Genomic DNA, 20000 nt, shown 5'->3' with positions numbered 1-20000 from the left:
TCTCCATCATGCCCAGGGACAGAGTCCTCTTGAGACCTCCGCCTGAGAAAACAGGCCTAATCCTCAGGCTCAAAGCAACAGGCCCATTGAGATGAAAGCTTGTTTGTGTCTCTCTCTGTGTGTGTGTGTGTGTGTGTGTGTGTGTGTGAGACAGAAGAGAGATGGATGGGGGTGGGCGTTGCATGAGTTGGAAAGTGATGATGTTGACGATAATGACGATCAGTCAGGGGCCTGAGTGATCAAGAGAATGAAAAATACTGTGAGAGAATGATTCAGGAACATGATTCTCGCTCATTTAACTTCAGTGTTTTGCCTTCCATTTCTTAACATGGTACATAAGTGTTGTTATGCAAGAGTCATTGATTTCTCTCAGTTTTTCTCTGGCTTATTCTCTCTTTTTTTTCTTCAGCCAGCTACACCCCCCCCCCCTTCTCGCTCACTCACCTTTTTCTCTTTGATTTTTTCCCTCTTTCTCTCTCAGTCTCTCTTTCTCTCTCTCTCTCTCTCTCTCTCTCTCTCTCTCTCTCTCTCTCTCTCTCTCTCTCTCTCTCTTTATCTGTGATGTAGCGCTGCCTCTGTCAGAAAACAAGTTCAGCAGTATGTGTGTATCTGTGTGTGTGTGTGTGTGTGTGTGTGTGTGCGCTGTGAAGGGGTTGTGTTGAGGCGGTCCCGCGGTGGTTAACTAGGGGACGCATGATCACAGTGCAGACGAAGCTAGAGGCCTTGGGTGGAGTTTCTCGTCAGCCTGGCGTACTGGACTGGAACAGTCACACGCTGATTCGATATCGATGCGGCTTTAAGGGCGATGGGGGGAGCTGGAGAGGACGGAGAAGTGAGAGAGTATGTTTCTGTATTTATTTGTTTATTTTTCCTTTTTTTGTTTGTTTGCTTCAGTGACACAAAATCAATGCATGTGGGCGACCGGGAAGGTCCAGAAGCACTTTGGTCCGTTGGGGGGCGAGCGGAATGGATGGAAGAGCAGAGGGGGGGGGGGGGGGGGGGGGGGGGTGGAGGATGGTGGGAGTGGATGCCAGGCACCAACGCTGAGTTATGTTCTTCATGATGAAAGCACTGTCCCTGCCAGTCTGTTACTGTTACACACACAGACTCACTTCATCACACACACTGCGAGGTGACAGAGGCCTGTGGTATAGTGCTGTCTGTCTTTCTCTCTATTTTTCTCTCTATTTCTCTCTCTCTCTCTTTCTTTCTCTGTCTCTGTCGCTCTGTAGTTGAGGGTTTTTGTTTTGCCGTGTTTTGATGACGTGACATTGTGAGAGAGTATGATGTGGTTTCATAAAAGAGTGTTGTGCTGTGTGTGTCTCTCTCTCTCTCTTTATTGTTGATGATGGTACCTGATATTTGATCGGTGATGTGCTTTTATACCAAGGTGTTGGTGAAGTTTGGGGTTGAGGTGCTTTATAAGGTCTTTTTGATCAATAAAGGAGTTTTAAAATTGAAGTCTCTCTGCCAGGTCAGCAGTCAAAGTCTCTTTCCCTCCCAGACCTGTGGTGTGGTGATGGTTTTGTTGCTCACTGTGCCGATGGTGAACAGGATCCCACTGATAGCCTGTGTGGTGGCCTGTCTATGGTTAAAGGAATGACTCACCAGCCTGTCATTACACTCAGGTCACGTGGACGGTCAGCAGGGCAGACTTGACCATAATGTAGACCGTAGATTTCACATGTGAGGGTAGACTTGACCGTAATGTAGACCGTAGATTTCACATGTGATGCTTTTGGATGGAATCCTCCAGACAGGACGACAGCTTCGGTGTTGCTGTCATAGAAGAAACCAATTCATGGGTTTTATCAGGTCCCTTTCCACAGGTGTATTAATCAAGCACCATGCAGTCTGCATTGATAATCAAGGTGCTTGATTTTATACACCTGTGGAAAGGGACCTGATGAAACCCATGAATAGTTTGACACAGAGCGGTAGATAAAACAGAGTGGCGACACTCCCATAGACATCCGTAGGAAAAAATGGCAGCACTTTTTCCAGGCTATTTCCTCGTTATGGGCCTTTGGAACTATTAACAGCCAATCTCTTGGTCAGCAGTCAATAAGTTAATTGAATACACCCTCCAGCATCCAGAAGTACATCCCACCCTCCTGCGATTTAGCCATTCAGCGCAGGTTTTTTGGAACTTTTGATCGTGTGGGGCAACATCAAACAGTGTCACAACTCTCTCTTTCTTTGGTTCTGGTTTGACAAAGTCCAGCTTTCTCACCCAGTCAGCATTCCAGCTCCTAGCTACAGACAGCAGAGAAGGCCAGCACTGCATCCAGCCCCACTGCCTGTTCCCCAGAATCCCCCAGTAATGTCCCAGTGCTCCTGCTGCTGTGGGTACCCACCATGCATGAGTATGTGTAGCTGCACTGGATGAGTGTGCACTTGTATGTGTGTGTGTGTGTGTGTGTGTGTGTGTGTGTGTGTGTGTGTGTGTATGCGCGTGCAGCTGTGTGACTCAGGTCTGACTGACTCGCGTCCATGAGATGGAGGGAAGGAGAGGAGAGGAGAGGAGAGTAGAATAGAGGGGAGGGGAGGAGAGGAGAGGGGAGGAGAGGAGACGGGGAGGAGAGCAGAGGAGGGGGGGGGGGGGATTAGCGACGCCTCAGTGCTTATTAGCGGGCCTGGGCGTGGGCCTGCTCCTGGCACGCGGCGGGGATGGAGCTGGAGTGGGGAGCAGAGAGGGAGCGCCGGCTGGGCTGGGCTGGGATTTAGGGAGGAGCAGAGGGAATGAGTCTGGGTGCAAGCAAGCCACTGCTCTGCGCTGCATTGGGCTGAGGCAGCTCATAAACTTCACAGCTTTCTCAGCGGCCAAGAGCACACACCACACGCACACACACACACACACACACACACACACACACACACACACACACACACACACACACACCCTCTGGAGCAGAAGTCGGCCAGCTGAGGCTGAACTAAGAGGGCTGGGGTAAATTCTCAGGCCGCCCTCTGTGTCTTAATCACACTTAAGACACCATTTCCCCCTGCTCTCTTCCTCCCCATCTCTCTTTCTTTCTCCCTCTATCTTTTTCTTCCTTTTTTCTGCCTTTCCTTCCCCTCTCTCTCTCTCTCTATGTACCACTTTATCTTTCTTGTGCCTGCTCTGGCTGTACTATGCTACATGTATCTCTCTCTCTCTCCCCCCTCCCCTTCTTTGTACATTTCTCTCTCTCTCTCTCTCACTGTGTGTCTGCCTTGCTGTAATGAGATAAAGACTGCCCTCCAATTTCCTCAAACTCCCTGTACGATAGTGAATTACTTTCTGATTGGCGACATTTGAAAGGATCTGCAGAATAAGGGTTTGATAATTGGCTGGGGTTTAAGATCCATCTGACTCTGCTCATCCAGCGAGCCAAAGAGTTCTGAGGGAAACTGGGAGCTTTGGAAATCTGTGTGGGGATTGTTGGAGACATTTTTTTTGTCAATTGACATTTTACGCTCATTTGGGGCCCTCAGGGGGATCATGGACAATCTGCCACTATGGGGAACACTGTCATCATTTACATGAGATGTGTTTTTTTAAATGGGTGTTTTTTATCTGCCGTGGTTACTTATTATGTTTTAGCGTGAGGTAAGATGGTTATTGCTGCGTAAAGTGGTTGTCTGAGGCTTCCTGCGCATTGTGTTGCCCTCTGAGGGGTGTAGTGAGTAAAGGGAGGTGTCAGAATCTCCACTGGATGTCCAGCGCCGGTGTTTGAAGGCCAGAGACCGATCTCATTTAGAGTCAGCTGATGGCTCAGGTAGATGAAAACAGACAGGCTGAATGAGAACAGACAGGGGTGAGGAGGAGTGTGTGTGTGTGTGTGTGTGTGATGTGTCTGAATGGTGAGTGTTATGTAAAAGGGTGGAGAGGTGTTGTCTGAATGGGAGCAGACAGGTGGAGATGGAGGCGGTGTGGTGGGGCAGTGGAGAGGTGGGTTGTGGGTAGTGTCCAGGGCCTGTCAACTGTCTCTACGCCGGCCCGGTCAAACTGGACGTCTCTCAGCAGGCGCACTAATCAAATCTGCTGCTGGCCGCTCTTAGCCCAGATTACCTTTCATTGGGCAGGCCTGCTCTGCTCTGCTCTGCTCTGCTCTCCTGTCCACTCCTCCTCTCCTGCTCCCACTCTCTCCCCTCTCTCTCTCTCATTCACATGCACACACACACACACACACACACACACACACACACACACACACACACACACACACACGCACACATATTAGACAATGTAGTTGCCCTGATTCTGCAATGAGAAAGTCCCTTTCTGCTGGCATGCCTGATACGGATAGACACAGGCAATAGCAGGCAGTGCAGCCATAGTAGTTTTTCATGTGTTGCTTTTTCATACTGTTTTCAAAACTTGCGAACAGATGGAAACCCTGACATTTCAGTATATATTGTGCTCCATGAGACTGAGTCACATGTAGATATGATAGATATCGAACCTGAGTTGAGCGAGGATATACGGTAGGTAGTGGGAAGCTATGTGATGGCGGGGACACTGACATGGAGAGGTCACACTAATAGTGCAGAGCTCATGATAATTGTCTGTGAAAGAGTACACTACTGTCATTCATCCTGGACCGGGCCCCAGGATTGATCTGGTGAGGATCCAGCTGGACTTGGCCCGGGTCTGGCCCAGATGTGGCCGGGGCTTGGCTGCTCCGCGGGTCTAAGTGTCTTTTGGAGCGGCCCATAGTGTGGCAGGATGAGTGATGAGACCTGGTCTCCTGCCAGCGCACAGAGTCCGAGCGAGCCTGGCCTGCACCGGCCACGACTGCCAGCGCCTGACCGGGAATCTCCACTGCTCCCGAGACCGAGGGTCTCTCTGCAGAACAGGCTAGTACGAGCGTGCAGCACGGGGAGGGGGGACAGGTAGGCTGACGGCAGGTAACTTGTCCCCTGACTACCAGCGGCAAACGACAGAATGGCTTCCCAGAATCAGACAGTGCAGTTCCTGGCTGAATTCAATTTTTTTTTTCATCTCCAACTGGTTTGTGGCCAGCGGATTCAAAACACTCATTCCCATTTAAGATGTGAATCTTGAGATGCACATGAGAATGGTCCAAGGCAGCCAAAAAGTAATTTCCTAATACGCAAATTGATGATTAAATTACTTGCCTCAATAACTGCTGAGAGTATTTTCCTATCAGCGAAGAAGCCTTTTACAATTTGATAAGTAGATGTTGTGTCCTATAGCATCCTGTGGGTATTTGCTGGTGCTATTAATTCAATGAATCACAGCTGTTTGTCTGGTTGGCTTGTGAGTACATTTCCCTCGGAGTCGTTCTACTCCTCATTGAGTGTCACTAGCAGTTGAAAGGCTGTGTTGTGCAGGGAGACGGTTAAGTCGTTGGCCAACACTGTATCAGTGCTGTGTGGAATTGCCATGACCTGCTTGACTTGCTTGCAATGTGCAGCTGAAGATTGGGGCTAGTGGCTACTCACGTGGAGGTGAATGCTACACACAGAAACATACAAATACACACACATACACACACACACACACACATTCAGAAATTCACATACACAGACGACACACACACACACACACACACACACACACACACACACACGTAACCTTTCCCTGCTGTGGATGTGCTCAGGGCTTTAAGACAAGTCAAATCCAATTACATCAGCCCTGAGTCCACTGATGCTTGATGTATTAATTTTTAAGTGGGGAGACTGCTGCCTGGTAATCCCCTAGAAAGGGCCTCCTTGGCAGTCACTGACACACACACACGCACACGCACACACATACACACACATATATATATATATGCAAACAGTACATACAGTACATGCACATACACAAGCGCTGTCTCTCTCTCCCCCAAACACACACACAAACACACAGACACACACACAGATAGGAGGCTTGCATCCCAGGATGGCGTCACCATGGCGACAGCGGATGGCGCTTAGCCGTCTCGTGGGTGGAGGCTTTTCTGTGGCGTCTGAGAGCACGGAGCCCCAGTGGCGGGCGGCAGGTCATTAGTTACGGCACCACACCACTTCCTCTTCCTCTTCCTCCTCCTCCTCCTGTAGGATCCTGTGTGCATGTTTAGCTCCATCTGTGTGTCCCTCTATCTGTTTGGGTTTGTCTATGTGTGTGTTTGCATGTATGAGATGGAGCGAGAGGGGGGGAGAGGGAGAGAGAGAGGGAGAGAGAGAATATCTGTCACAGTCACTAGCAGTAGTCCTAGCAGCAGTATTGTTGGTAGCAGAGTCTCTGAGGTAGTCTTGTGTTGGGGTCCTAAGTCTGCTTATCACACTCACTCAGGAGCAGCAGGCCAGACAGCACACACACACACACACACACACACACACACACACACACACACACACACACACACCACTATTACTCATCCTTGCATTTCGAGCTCTAATGATGCATTATACCATTCAAGTTGGAAATTACTTCAAATGTAAGTGTACAGTATTCTGGTACTGTATGTGAGCTAGTTATAATGTAATTCTAGCAGTCTGTAAGATACTTTGAATTACATCTATACATGGAACATGCAATAAAAGCTAAATGCTCTTCAAAATGCCTGGGTGCCTTTCTACCCCCTTAACTTAACTTGAGCCTATGGCACAAGGCATGGCATGTTTTTTTGCCAACATGTGCTGCCTTTAGAACTGTCAAGAGAATTCAAGAGCTTTTATTATGCTCATCATTGTTCATCAGTGAATGTAATGTTGACCTTTTGAAGAAGAAGCAATCAGACAACAACAGCTTCAAGAGTCCTACTATAAACAAAGTCTCTTTCTCTCTGTTTTTGTCTCTGTCTCTCTCTCTCTCTCCTCTCTCTCTCTCTCTCTCTCTCTCTCTCTCTCTCTCTCTCTCTCTCTCTCTCTCTCTCTCTCTCTCTCTCTCTGTGAGTGTTGATTTGACTCCAGAGTTGAGGAGTGCCACCACTACAGGGGGTTTTGACATGATTCTTTGAGTGCTGTTTGCACCTCTTAAAGGAGAAAGCTGAATTAAACACAGAGCGGACTGTATGAGCACATTGTGTGGCTTTGTGCGCATTTTGCTCCTTCTCACAGAAACAGCAGCTGATTAGATTGTGAATCATGGAGATGAATCACTCTCAGCCTCCTCTCCCCTTGCACTCTCTCCATCTCTCCATCTCTCCATCTCTCTCCCTCTCTGTCTCTCATGACATGCTAAGCAGGCTTTTGTGAAATGTAGAAATGGCAAAAGAACAACGTTCAGTTTCTACTGAGATATACAGTATGTAATGGCACACATGTTATATGTTTAGTATAAACTACTGGTCTTAACACCTCAGATTTCATTAGAACTTGAAATGCAATGAACGACCAGGAATGGTGAAAAGGTTCTGTGTCTCTGTCATAGTTAGCAAAACAACTGCTATCTTTCATTATGGGCCTTGTTCAGGGAACAGATAATCGGTTACAACTAACAGATGTTCCTCAGAAAATGACAGTAAAGTTAAAAAAAAACTTCACCCGGCCTTGCCGGGTGAAGCAAACAATTTGCACAGGTGTGCCGCTTTCTGTTGATGACTTTACATCCCTGTCTCCCTTAGAGCAGAGCTGCGGCAGACGGTGCTATCATGCCCTCTGAAGTAGCACTTGGACAATATTACACTTCAGAAAGTCAGACACTGAAAGCCATCCCCAGCGTCTAACTTAGCGTGCTTGAGAGAATGCCAGGAGTTTGAGATGCTGTATCACAGCAGACGTTGTCTGCTTTGAAGAGTTTAAAATATAGATTTGTTTACACTTTTTTGCAGGAGTGTGGAGAGTTTTTAGAGTTGTCAGTGTTGCTCTACTATGTAAAAAGAGTTAGAAAGGAAGAGCCATAGATAAAAGTCGGTGCGTCTAAACGTTTGACTGGTAGTGCACATACAGTATATGTACTGTATATCAATATAGGGTTGCCATATTTGTTGAGATGGGAGAGGGTTCCATAAGAGTCTGATTAAGGGACCCTCTCCATATCTCATGTCTTTGCTCTGGAGAGCTGGGAAGGGAAGCATCGCAGGCTCTTTCTTCACACACTGCCTGCTCATGTTCGACTCCTCATGCACCAGAGCTCAGGCCCAAAGAGCATGGGATGGCTCTACATGCACCAGAGCTCAGACCCAAAGAGCATGGGATGGCTCTACATGCACCAGAGCTCAGGCCCAAAGCACTTTATGGCTGCTAGGCTGTAGGCTCAGCCGGGTGGAGCGCTTACTGTGTTCGCCCAACAGCACTGGCGCCGGAGTCAACAGCGGGCCAGGCAGCCAAGTCACTAGTGTTTGGAGGAGGACTAAACCAAGCGCTGCGAGAGAGTTGAGTGTGGTGTTAGCCAGAGTGTTGAGCTGGAAGTGGCCTTTTCCCAGAGAGTTGAGTGTGGAGCTGGGCCACTGGGGGGCGGGCTGGGGGGTGAATCACAACATGCACAAGAAAAAGCACTCTGCCTTAGATGTTCCCCAAGCTGCGTTTCTGGCTTTTAAATAAGTCCTGGGTTGTTGATGGAGGTTTTGATGTGTTTAAAAGGCCTTGCTCACTTTGTTCTGTTTTGGCACAGCTCTGGGCCTCAGTTGGTGCAGATGTGTTGCGCGGGATACTGAATATTTATAAACACCCTAGTTGACTGTTCTGTGTGGATCAAATTAGACTTTGATTTATTCTAGATCCTGATATGGTCCAAAGCATGGCTGGCTGCATGTTGTTGTTACTGTACATACTGCAGCTTCACATGTTTAGAAATATCTAAGATAAGTCTTGAACAGATCCTGGTCAGGACTGTGGCCCATACATTTCACAGACAGTTTATCCAGGCTACTATGGGAGTCTATGTAAAAGCACAGACCAATAGGGATTGATACTACATTATTCATTCTGTGATTGATTGGTTGTTCTGATCTGTCTCTTGGTATTGGTACAGGGAGGAGATGACCTTTATTTATGTCATTCATTTAACCCATTAAACTGTCTACCATCTCCCTCTGTATGCCTCTCAGTAGGCGCCATTAACTCACATGACTTCCTATTGTCTAAATACCACACACACACACACACACACACACACACACACACACACACACACACACACACACACACACACACACACACACACACACACAGACGCACACACAGACAGAGATATCCACAGGCAGGGAGAGAAAGCTCTGTATATCCGAATGAAAGGCCAGCAATAAGGCCATCAAAGACCCTGAATTGTTCACGGTCGATTCCAATTACAAATGACTGTTTGATAAACAGAGTGTCGTCGTGCTGGCGGATCGAGTTCTCCAGGCATCACCCCGACGCGAGCGGCTCCCGAGCTCCTCCTCAGGCTCCGCTCCCATGTCCTGTCATCTTCGCTCGTCATATCTAAAAGCTATTGATCGCCATAAACACAGGACTGGAGTCGGAGGCCTGTTAAATATTTAATGGGGAAGGCCTACTGAAAAGACATGTGAGCTGCAATCTTCTGCGCTGTGTTCGCTCCCCGCGGGTTGATTTAGTGTTGGAGTCAGCGCCACTCCAGATAAGTGGACACGGTTAACCCTTTGGATGGAAGTGAATGGGGAAATTGGGCAAAAGCAGAACTTTTCCTCTGTTTTCTTGCTGGTATACAGTGTGCAAGATGTTGGAGGGGTCTGGGGTTATTTTCTACTCTTTTTACTTGCATGCCTTGTTTGTGGTGCTCAGCATACAGTACTGTATAGTATGTCACTAAGTCAGTAAGTAAGGAAGTAGTGTGCTATGTGTGTTATAGAGTGCGAAACTGGCTAAATATCCCTTAAACACTAGAACTGTGTGTGTGTGTGTGTGTGTGTGTGTGTGTGTGTGTGTGTGTGTGTGTGTGTGTGTGTGTGTGTGTGTGTGTGTGTGTGTGTGTGTGTGTGTGTGTGTGTGTGTGTGTTAACATTCACAAGCAATAGATTCCACTTGAGTGGTGCCAGTGATAGAGTAGCCCCACACACACACACACACCCTCCCCTCCCACCACCATGCTGGGCGCTGTGCCCAGCCTGCCTCCGCGCCCCCTCGGCCCCCTCTGATGAGGCTCCTGTGGTGTGGCGCTGCCCTCTCGCTCCCCCTCTCTCCCTCCGCCGGGCCTCACTCTCCTCAGGGCAACACTGCCCTCACTGCTCTCCAGCACAGCACAGCCCAGCCCAGCACAGCACAGCACAGCACAGCACAGCACACACAGCCCAGCACACACAGCACAGCACACACAGCCCAGCACACACAGCCCAGCACACACAGCACACACAGCCCAGCACACACAGCCCAGCACAGCACACACAGCACACACAGCCCAGCACACACAGCCCAGCACAGCACACACAGCCCAGCACAGCACACACAGCACAGCACACACAGCACAGCACACACAGCCCAGCCCAGCACACACAGCCCAGCACACACAGCCCAGCACACACAGCACACACAGCACACACAGCACACACAGCACAGCACAGCACACACAGCACAGCACACACAGCCCAGCACATCACACACAGCCCAGCACAGCCCAGCACACACAGCACACACAGCACAGCACACACAGCCCAGCACAGCACACACAGCCCAGCACACACAGCACACACAGCACACACAGCCCAGCACAGCACACACAGCACAGCACAGCACACACAGCCCAGCACACACAGCCCAGCACACACAGCACAGCACAGCACAGCACACACAGCCCAGCACAGCACACACAGCCCAGCACACACAGCACAGCACATCACACACAGCCCAGCACACACAGCCCAGCACAGCACAGCACACACAGCCCAGCACACAGCCCAGCACACACAGCCCAGCACAGCACACACAGCCCAGCCCAGCCCACACAGCACAGCACAGCCCAGCACAGCCAAGCACACACAGCCCAGCCCAGCACACACAGCCCAGCCCACACAGCCCAGCCCAGCACACACAGCCCAGCCCACACAGCCCAGCCCAGCACACACAGCCCAGCACACACAGCCCAGCACACACAGCCCAGCCCAGCACACACAGCCCAGCCCAGCACACACAGCCCAGCACACACAGCACAGCACACACAGCCCAGCACACACAGCCCAGCACAGCACACACAGCACTCTCCAGCCCTCCACATAACCTTGGGAGAGATGGCATGAGAGAGAGAGAGTGTGTGAGAGAAAAAAAACAGAAAAAGAGAAAGAAAGAGAAGGATAATAAGCTAGGAGAAAGAAAGAAAGGAAGGAAGAAAGCCACAGAGGGAAAGATAGACAGCGAAAAGGCTTTGAGGCCTTGCGCTGCTTTGAAAGGCACCTTAGGTGTCTGTTTATGAATGGAGAGCCATATTGACAGCACACAGTGAGTGGCTGTCAAGCCCTCTGCAGTGGGACTGAAGCACACTACTTCTGGCTTCACTGGGAGTGCAGCAAATGGCTGACACACACACACACACACACACACACACACACACACACACACACACACACACACACACACACAGACTCGAAAGTCCTGGGGTGAGGGCTTATAAATGGCTATTGTATATGGCTAAAGTATATATTCTATTCTATTCTATTCTATTCTATTGCATTACTGCAGAATATATTGAGATCCTCTTGAGCCAGCCAATGATTGACATACATTTACTGTGTTTATTTTATGATTCTATTATTGTATTTTGGTCAGGGGACTCTTCTATTTATGCAACACTGTGGTATGTTAGTATGTTTTGTCTTAGTCTTGGTCTTGTCTTGGTGTACCATTTGAACCATTTGTTTAAGCTGCTGTTGTTGATGTTGTTATGCCATGTCCCATTTAACCCAACCGGGAACAATGTCACCCCCAAGTTGACCGCGTCCCAGTTAAAAAGTCAGAAAGACAACCATAGTTGACAGTTTTGTGGTACAAGTTGTTGACCATTGTTTGCAGTGCAATGTAGCAACATGTCCAGACAGACATTTGAGGGAGGAAGAAAGGAGTGGGGGAAAAAAGCACCAGTAAGTGCTGTGTTGAGTCAGGTGTTTGGATGTGAAATACGTTACAGACTTCATGTGTCACCTCAACAATATCGAGTGCACCTTTGGATGTGGTTTGACCTCCACAACATGACACCTGCTGACACCAGGATGCAATGTTGGGTTGACACAGAAAATAATGTTTTCATAAACTGCAACTCTGAGCATTTTGGTCATACTAATACTTTGGACTGTCTGTGGAATTTGAATAAACAAGCAACCATCCAACTGCATGCTCCCAAATTGAAGGGTTGCTTCAGAGTGCCATGGTCATGAAAAGCATTCAGATATGGGCTACTCTGGCTATTTGGCTAAACAAACAAGTGGCAGATCGTGAAGTTACGAATTTTAGAGACTGAAAAATCTCCTCTATCATTAAGCTTTTGAATTAAACAGCCTCACCCGCTATATCAAAACAGCTGTTAGTATTTGATTTGTAAACAAATATTACTGTAATGCATACATTATACTTACTGAATGTATATTATGTATTAGGTTACTGAATGCTTAGTTGGAAGGCTTTTTGTCCCAACTATTATCCCATTTGTAAAGAAGGCCTAGCGGTTGGCGTATACAGTAATTGGGCTACAGGTGCTCTACGGGGATGGGCATGGTTTATAAGGGCACAGCTGCACCAGTAGCATAGAAGGCAGAGGAGAGGAGAGGAGATGTGACTAGATCAAGGCCTGAGCCCAGCTTGCCTGCCTGCCTGCCTGCCTGCCTGCCACACCACCTGGGCTGAGGATTTACGATGTGGGGTGGGGTGGGGTGGGGGAGTCGTCGGTGGCGGCGGAGGTACGTGCGGCCCCTTGATTAAATCCGTGACCTTCAGCGCTCGCACACGCAATCAGCGGGAGGATAAATTCATCATCACATTGATCCATCAATTGAATTGCATTTCCGACACTCTCGATCGCTTGACCTCCGAGGCAGATGGGATTGTCTAATTTGCTTCCCGCTGCGGATTGCCTGCGCTCCCTCTCACACCTAACTGCCATCCCCAGCTCCACCCCCACATCCACCCCCCCCAGCCAGAATTTACGTCCTTACCCCCAGGAGACGTGTGTGCCTTGTTACGGGGCTGCAAAGCAATCAAATAAATATGGCCTCTCCAATTCATTAAAATTCACCGGGGTCCAGCATTTACATACATTAGAATATGTCACATAAAGTGCAGCGCTTCATGACATCACTCCACAAGACAAGCCTGCGGCGGCACTGTGAACTAGAGCTGCTGCTCTGTGCGATCCTCCAGGACCTTCTGTCAAGGCCTGTCTGTGTGTGTGTGTGTGTGTGTGTGTGTGTGTGTGTGTGTGCGTGTGTGCAATGTGATAGTCCTGTGCCCATGTTAGATTTCCTGAATATAGGAATATACTATACACGGAAATTGGGTCAGCTGCAAGGATTTAGAGCGTATGTGTGTGTGTGTGTGTGTGTGTGTGTGTGTGTGTGTGTGAACACGAGTGAGCAAGCAATTGTTTTGATTAGGAAAACTCCCTAAGGGAGCCTGAACACCCCAAGAAATACTGTGATGTACTGTAAAAGGTTTGCCAGTCAAATTCTGTATTTTCTGTTTTTGTAAAACTCGACCAGTCATGTTCTTGAGGCCGAGTGTTCTCTGCATTAGTACTGTTTACATGAAAGTCTACAATAGCTGTGATGCTTTGATTGCTGAATGTTCACAAATCCCTCTCTTTCTCTCTCTCTCTCTCTCTCTCTCTCTCTCTCTCTCTGTGTTTGTTTGTGTGTTTTGAAAGAATCATGATCAAAAGGTGGGAGCATGAGATAGAATTATAATCAGGCAGTGATTCAGAGCAACAGAGAGAGGAAGAGGGAGGGAATAAGCGAGTGAGAGAGTAACTGAGAGAGAGAGAGGTTGAAGGCAAACATAAAGAGAGTGAGTGAAAGGGATGGATGAGGATGAATGAAAAGAGGTGATAGAAAAGAACAAGAGAAGATAAAGAGAAGAATTAACAGTGAGAGAAAGAAAGAATGATGAATAGCTAACAAGAAAGGAGAGAGAAGAGGAGGGAAGACTCAGAGAGAGAGAAGAAGAAAGAGAAGAATGAAGTGAAGGAGGGAGAGAGGGAGAGAAGGGATGAAAAGATGGAGAAGCACGCCAAAGGAGCTGTGTGTAATTGGATTATGCACAGTAGCCTTCCTCTCTAACCCAGCATCCTCTTCCTCTCTAACCCATCATCCTCTTCCTCTCTAACCCAACATCCTCTTCCTCTCTAGCCCAACATCCTCTTCCTCTCTAGCCCAACATCCTCTTCCTCTCTAGCCCAACATCCTCTTCCTCTCTAACCCAACATCCTCTTCCTCTCTAGCCCAACATCCTCTTCCTCTCTAACCCAACATCCTCTTCCTCTCTAACCCAACATCCTCTTCCTCATGGGCCCTCCCCTCTTCCTCTCTAACCCAGCATCCTCTTCCTCTCTAACCCAGCATCCTCTTCCTCTCTAACCCAACATCCTCTTCCTCTCTAACCCAACATCCTCTTCCTCTCTAACCCAACATCCTCTTCCTCTCTAACCCAACATCATCTTCCTCTTTAACCCAACATCCCCTTCCTCTTTAACCCAACCTCCTCTTCCTCTTTAATCCAACATCCTCTTCCTCTCTAACACAACATCCTCTTCCTCTTGGCCCCTCTGCTCTTCCATTCTCTAGTACTGGGTGGCCAAGCAGATGTGGTAGTGTGGTGGTTAGGGAGCTGGGCTAGCGTGCAGTAGCCTGAAAGTTGTCAGTTCAGGGCCCGGCTTCCACCGTTGTGCCCTTGAGCAAGGCACTTAACCCCAAGTTGCTCCAGGGACAAAGTAATCCCTTGCAATATAGTTGACATATATAAGTCACTTTGGACAAGAAAAGTGTCTGCTAAATGCAGTGTAAAAAAGGTCATGCTTGGATATCTTCTGTTTCCTCTTACTGCTGTAATGGTGTGAGCCTCGTCAGTTAGAGTGTTTAATGTTTTATGTTCTTCATTGGTGTAACTGTATAAGAAAATGTAACAATGGTTTCATTTCTCCTTTCTTCCCTCTCCACTCCTCTCCTCTCCTCTCCCCTCCTCTCTTATTCCTCCTCTCCTCCTCTCCTCTCCTGCTGTGCAGCCTGCAGGCCAGGCTTCTATAAGGCGGAGGCCACGGAGACCTACTGTGCCAAGTGTCCCCCACACAGCTTCTCCCACCAGGAGAGAGCGGCCGAGTGCACCTGCGAGAAGGGCTACTACCGTGCCGACGGAGACCCGCGCTTCATGGCCTGCACGCGTGAGTGAACACACACATACACACACACACACACACACATACATACATACGGAGAGAGAGACACACACGCATGCACACATATGGAGAGGACATGCATTCATCCATATCTGATAAAGCATCCAGGGCCACATGCCAAAGCCAGTATCCTAAAAGGGGTCTCCAGCGCGTCTTGGCTGTGCTGTGCTGAGTTGTGTGTTGGTGTGGGAGCGCCGGAGTGGTGCTGTTCAGAGTTAGGCCAGGGAGGCAGATTGAGTTGTGCTGGTGGTGTGGGAGGTGCTGTTCAGAGTTAGGCCAGGGAGGCAGATTGAGTTGTGTACTGGTGTGGGAGCGGTGCTGTTCAGAGTTAGGCCAGGGAGGCAGATTGAGTTGTGTGGTGGTGTGGGAGCGGTGCTGTGTAGAGTTAGGCCAGGGAGGCAGATTGAGTTGTGTGCTGGTGTGGGAGAGGTGCTGTTCAGAGTTAGGCCAGGGAGGCAGATTGGAAGATTTGTTTCTGTATGCGAGTCATCAGGCCAGAGGCAACAATGATGTGCTAATCTAATTAGAGATGGTGGGGAAAGCATAAATCAGCACAGGCTTCCTGACTCACTCACATATGGCCATGATATTTCACACACACACACACACACACACACACACCTCACACAAACAGCACAGAGAGATGAGATTGCACTCATTTACATATTTGAGAAGGTTTTGAATGACAATGTCACACAGATATAAATACAAACAGGATCACACACACACACACACAGACACACACACACACACACACACACACACACACACACACACACACACACACATATGTATGCAAAGTCGCCTAATCTCATAAACATACTCATAAATGCTGCCTTTCACACAGGGGTACAGTATGTGTCATTCACACACACGCACACACACACACACACACACACACACACACACACACACACACACACAGTGTTGGTCAGTCAGGCAGACAGCAGATTCTGTGTAGTTGTATCACTGTGGTGAGTCCCTGGTAAATATGAGTTATTACTTCAATAAAGCGTGCAGGTGTATTGGAGCGTTCCCTCATTGCCACGGCAACAAGTTGCTCTCAGGTGTATGCCAGGTGTGATGAGCTCCCAAAACTCTCCTCTCTGGCTGACTGACTGTCTGACTCTGATAGAGAGAGAAGTCGAAGAGAACTGACAGAGAGAGAGAGCGAGAGAGAGAGAGAGATGATGATGAGGGAAAGAAAGAGAGTAGGAAAGCTGAAAAATAGAAGAGGAAAATACAGAGGACAGAGAAAAAGAAAAAAAGACGATGGACATAGACAGCGGAATAAAATGGCCACCGAGGAGAGCAGGGCACTCACTCAAGCACACACACACAGACACACACACACAGACACACACACGCACACGCACACGCACACACACACACACACACACACACACACACACACACACACACACACACACACACACACACACACACACACACACACACACACACACACACACACACACACACACACACACACACACACACACACACACACACACACACACACGTATGGCATTGAAGCAGTGGAGGAGAGCAGGAGAGAATGAGAGGGAAGAGGCTGCATACAGTATGGTCATGCATCTCAGCCTGTCATCAGATGTATGCTCCAGACAGGAGTAATTACCCAGCCAGGCCCCGTGCACTGCCCTGCTCTCCTCTCCTCCTCTCCCCCAGAAGGGGCTGCCTTCCCTGGGCCGGGGCGGAGGAGAGATGGGCCTGGCTGTCGGGCGGGACCCAGGGGAATGCTCTTCATTCTTCCACGGGGGCCCACATCTGATGAAATGTCATCACTGTCAGCTGTTTAAATCCCCCTCCTATCAGCCTGGCTGTCTATCTCTCCCTTGCTTCTCCTGCTTTTGTCCTCTCTTTCTCTCTCTCTCTATCTCTCTTTCTCTCTCTCTCCCTCTATCTGTCTTTCTCCATCTCTCTCCCTTTCTCTGTCTCTCGTTGTCTCTCTACCTCTTTATTCGTCTCTCTTCCCCTTGATCCGTACCTGTGTGGCCCACCCTTCTGTTTCCTTCCCTCGTCTCCAATCTCCTCCAATCTCATCAGTTCAGCAGAGCCCAGTGCAGAGGCTTTTCATCAGCAGGGGGGTGTGGGGTGGGGGCTGAGCTGCTCTGATCGATAATGCTTGTCAAGGAATGCACACACAGGTTTCTCTGAAAATACATTCAAGGATGTGCACCTGACTGCACACATATAGACACACACACACATTAATTCATGAAGGCACACACTCTCTCTCTCTCTCACACACACACACACACACAAATGCCCCCCCCCCCCCACACACACACACACACATACACCCAACACCACACACAAACAAACACGCACGCGCGCGCACACACACACACACACACACACACACACACACACACACACACACACACACACACACACACACACACACACACACACACACACACACACACACACACACACACACACACACACACACACACACACACACACACACACACAGGCCCAGACTCACAAACATGGACACTGCAGTATGAGTGTATCTCCTCCATTACAGTAATATATGACATGCTGGACATTTTTGTCACAACCAAATGAACAGAGATAGAAATTGTTCTGTAGCAAGAAAGCTTTGTCCCATAAATTGCATTAAGTCTGGTCCCAACTCTACAGCCTTGAGAACATGGCACACAGAAAGAGAAGTGCAAGAAGAGACACAGAGAACACCATAAAGAGAGAGAGAGAAAGTGAGGGATACAAAGTGAGAGAGAGAGAAAGTGAGAGATACAGAGTGAGATGGAGAGATGGAGAGAGTAAGTGAAGCAAGAGCAGGAGAGAATGAGAGAGAGAGAGAAAGAGACAGAGAGGGCACTGCAGATACTCCAGCAGCGATGGAGATGGGGGGAATACATGGGAGAGAAGAGTGAAAGGAGAGATGGAGAGAGGGAATGAGATAGTGAGAGAGAGGGAGGGTGCACAGTAGGAACTCTCGTGGTACTGGAGGCTGTGAGCATTGGCACTTCATTAAACAGAGTTCCCCACACTGCTGGCCCAGTTGGTACCGGTTCTCCCCACAGAACCGCGGTACCGGAGCAGCGGGTTCAGCCAGCGCCCCGCTCCCTCATCACAAAGCCCCCTGTGTGCCTCCACCTGCAGCCTTGCATACCAACTGCCTGCCTGCTGGCAGCAGAGTGTGCTTGTGTATGGGCCACTCCACACACACACACACACACACACACACACACACACACACACACACACACACACACACACACACATGCACAGACACACACACAGAGACACACACTGACACACACACACACACACTATACAGACGCAGTATGCTGAACTGAAGCTGAGCATGCCGTGCCCCAGCTGCCTTTAAAGCCCTACAGCCCTCTCTCTTTCTCTCTGCTCCTTGCCTAGTCATATTCAAACAAGTTTATTGTCCTCAAAGTTTTCAGATTATTTTGAATTTAGGAAAGAATTCCTGCATGCAGAGGTTTCAACAGGGTTTTTATCCCATTTTGTAAACCACTCTACATGATAAGCAGACCCCACACTTTGCTGTTGTAATGCAATTGGTGCTTTTAGTCGAATATTTTGAGCCAAATTCCAATTTGTATGTCAAATTTAATATTTTTAATATCATAGAAAGGCCTTCATGCTTTCAATTTCAAATCATTCATGGTCAGGCTGAAGTCACCAGTTCTTCAGCCGTAGGTATGCAGCATTTTTAATATGCTTGATGAAACCAATGGTGAATTTCTTTCTCTGGCATCTGGATTTACTTTCTGAAATGTTAGTGTTATTGTTTGTGTTGTTTTCTGTGCGGTTTATAGCCAAGACCTGACAGAACTTGCCCATCACATTTAAGTGCCATGGAAAGGAAGGTCACCAAAGATACAGAGCAATGTATTAAGAGTTGTTGTTATTCTTGCAAAGGCACTGAATGTAATACGTTGGTGTTTGTAGTAGTAAGCACTGGTTGGACTGGAGCATCGTCAGACTCCTGATGGATAGTCAGACTCCTGATGGTCTGTGGCCTCTGTGTTCTCTGGCCCTTAGTTCAGCTCCCAGTGGGAATACAAGCTCTCTTGGAATGACTTTGGGCTCATAGTATTGACTAAGCAGTTAAGCTTTTAACAATGCAAACTTGCAAAACTAAGAACCATAGTCTGTCTCTCCCCCATATTTCATTCTCACTGAACTCAGCTCACTGTTCAGTTGTATTCAGAGCCGTACAACAGTAAAAAAAGGATAAAATAATATTGCATTAGTAGTGTCTCTCTCTCTCTCTCTCTCTCTCTCTCTCTCTCTCTCTCTCTCTCTCTCTCTCTCTCTCCATCTCTCCCTCCGTCCCTGTTGTGATAGAGGATGGTTTTAAATATAACTTTAAATATAACTTTGTGATAGTGTATGACATTAGTTCTAATAAAGGACCTATGTTTACATCTGTGAGCTTTGACACCACTCTCCCTCTCTCTCTTTCTCCATCCCTCCATCCCTCAGAGCCCCCATCGGCCCCTGAGCACCCCATCTCCACCATAAACGATACCTCCGTCACCCTGGAGTGGAGCTCGCCGCGGGAGACCGGTGGCCGTGGCGACGTGGCCTACAACGTGCACTGCAGGAAGTGCTCGTCGGACGGCAGGAAGTGCAGCCCGTGCGGCGGCGGCCTCCATTTTGCGCCGCGGCAGTTCGGCCTGCTGAGCGCCAAGGTGCAGGTGACCGACCTGCT

At 48.7% G+C, this 20000-nt stretch overlaps 1 protein-coding gene across 1 annotated transcript in view; it reads left to right on the top strand.

Annotated features, from left to right (window-relative positions):
• Window positions 1–20000, top strand: part of epha4b (eph receptor A4b) — a 113455-nt gene that overhangs the window by 49129 nt on the left and 44326 nt on the right. Inside the window, exons 4-5 of the mRNA XM_062553630.1 lie at window positions 15092–15247; window positions 19772–20000. The exon at window positions 19772–20000 is cut by the window's right edge and continues 107 nt beyond it. Coding sequence (XP_062409614.1) covers window positions 15092–15247; window positions 19772–20000 — 385 coding nt within the window. The remainder of the gene's footprint in view (window positions 1–15091; window positions 15248–19771) is intronic.

Source organism: Sardina pilchardus, chromosome 2 (assembly GCF_963854185.1).
Source record: "Sardina pilchardus chromosome 2, fSarPil1.1, whole genome shotgun sequence".
NCBI classification, from domain to species: domain Eukaryota; kingdom Metazoa; phylum Chordata; class Actinopteri; order Clupeiformes; family Clupeidae; genus Sardina; species Sardina pilchardus.
This window is presented reverse-complemented; position numbering and strand designations above follow the sequence as displayed.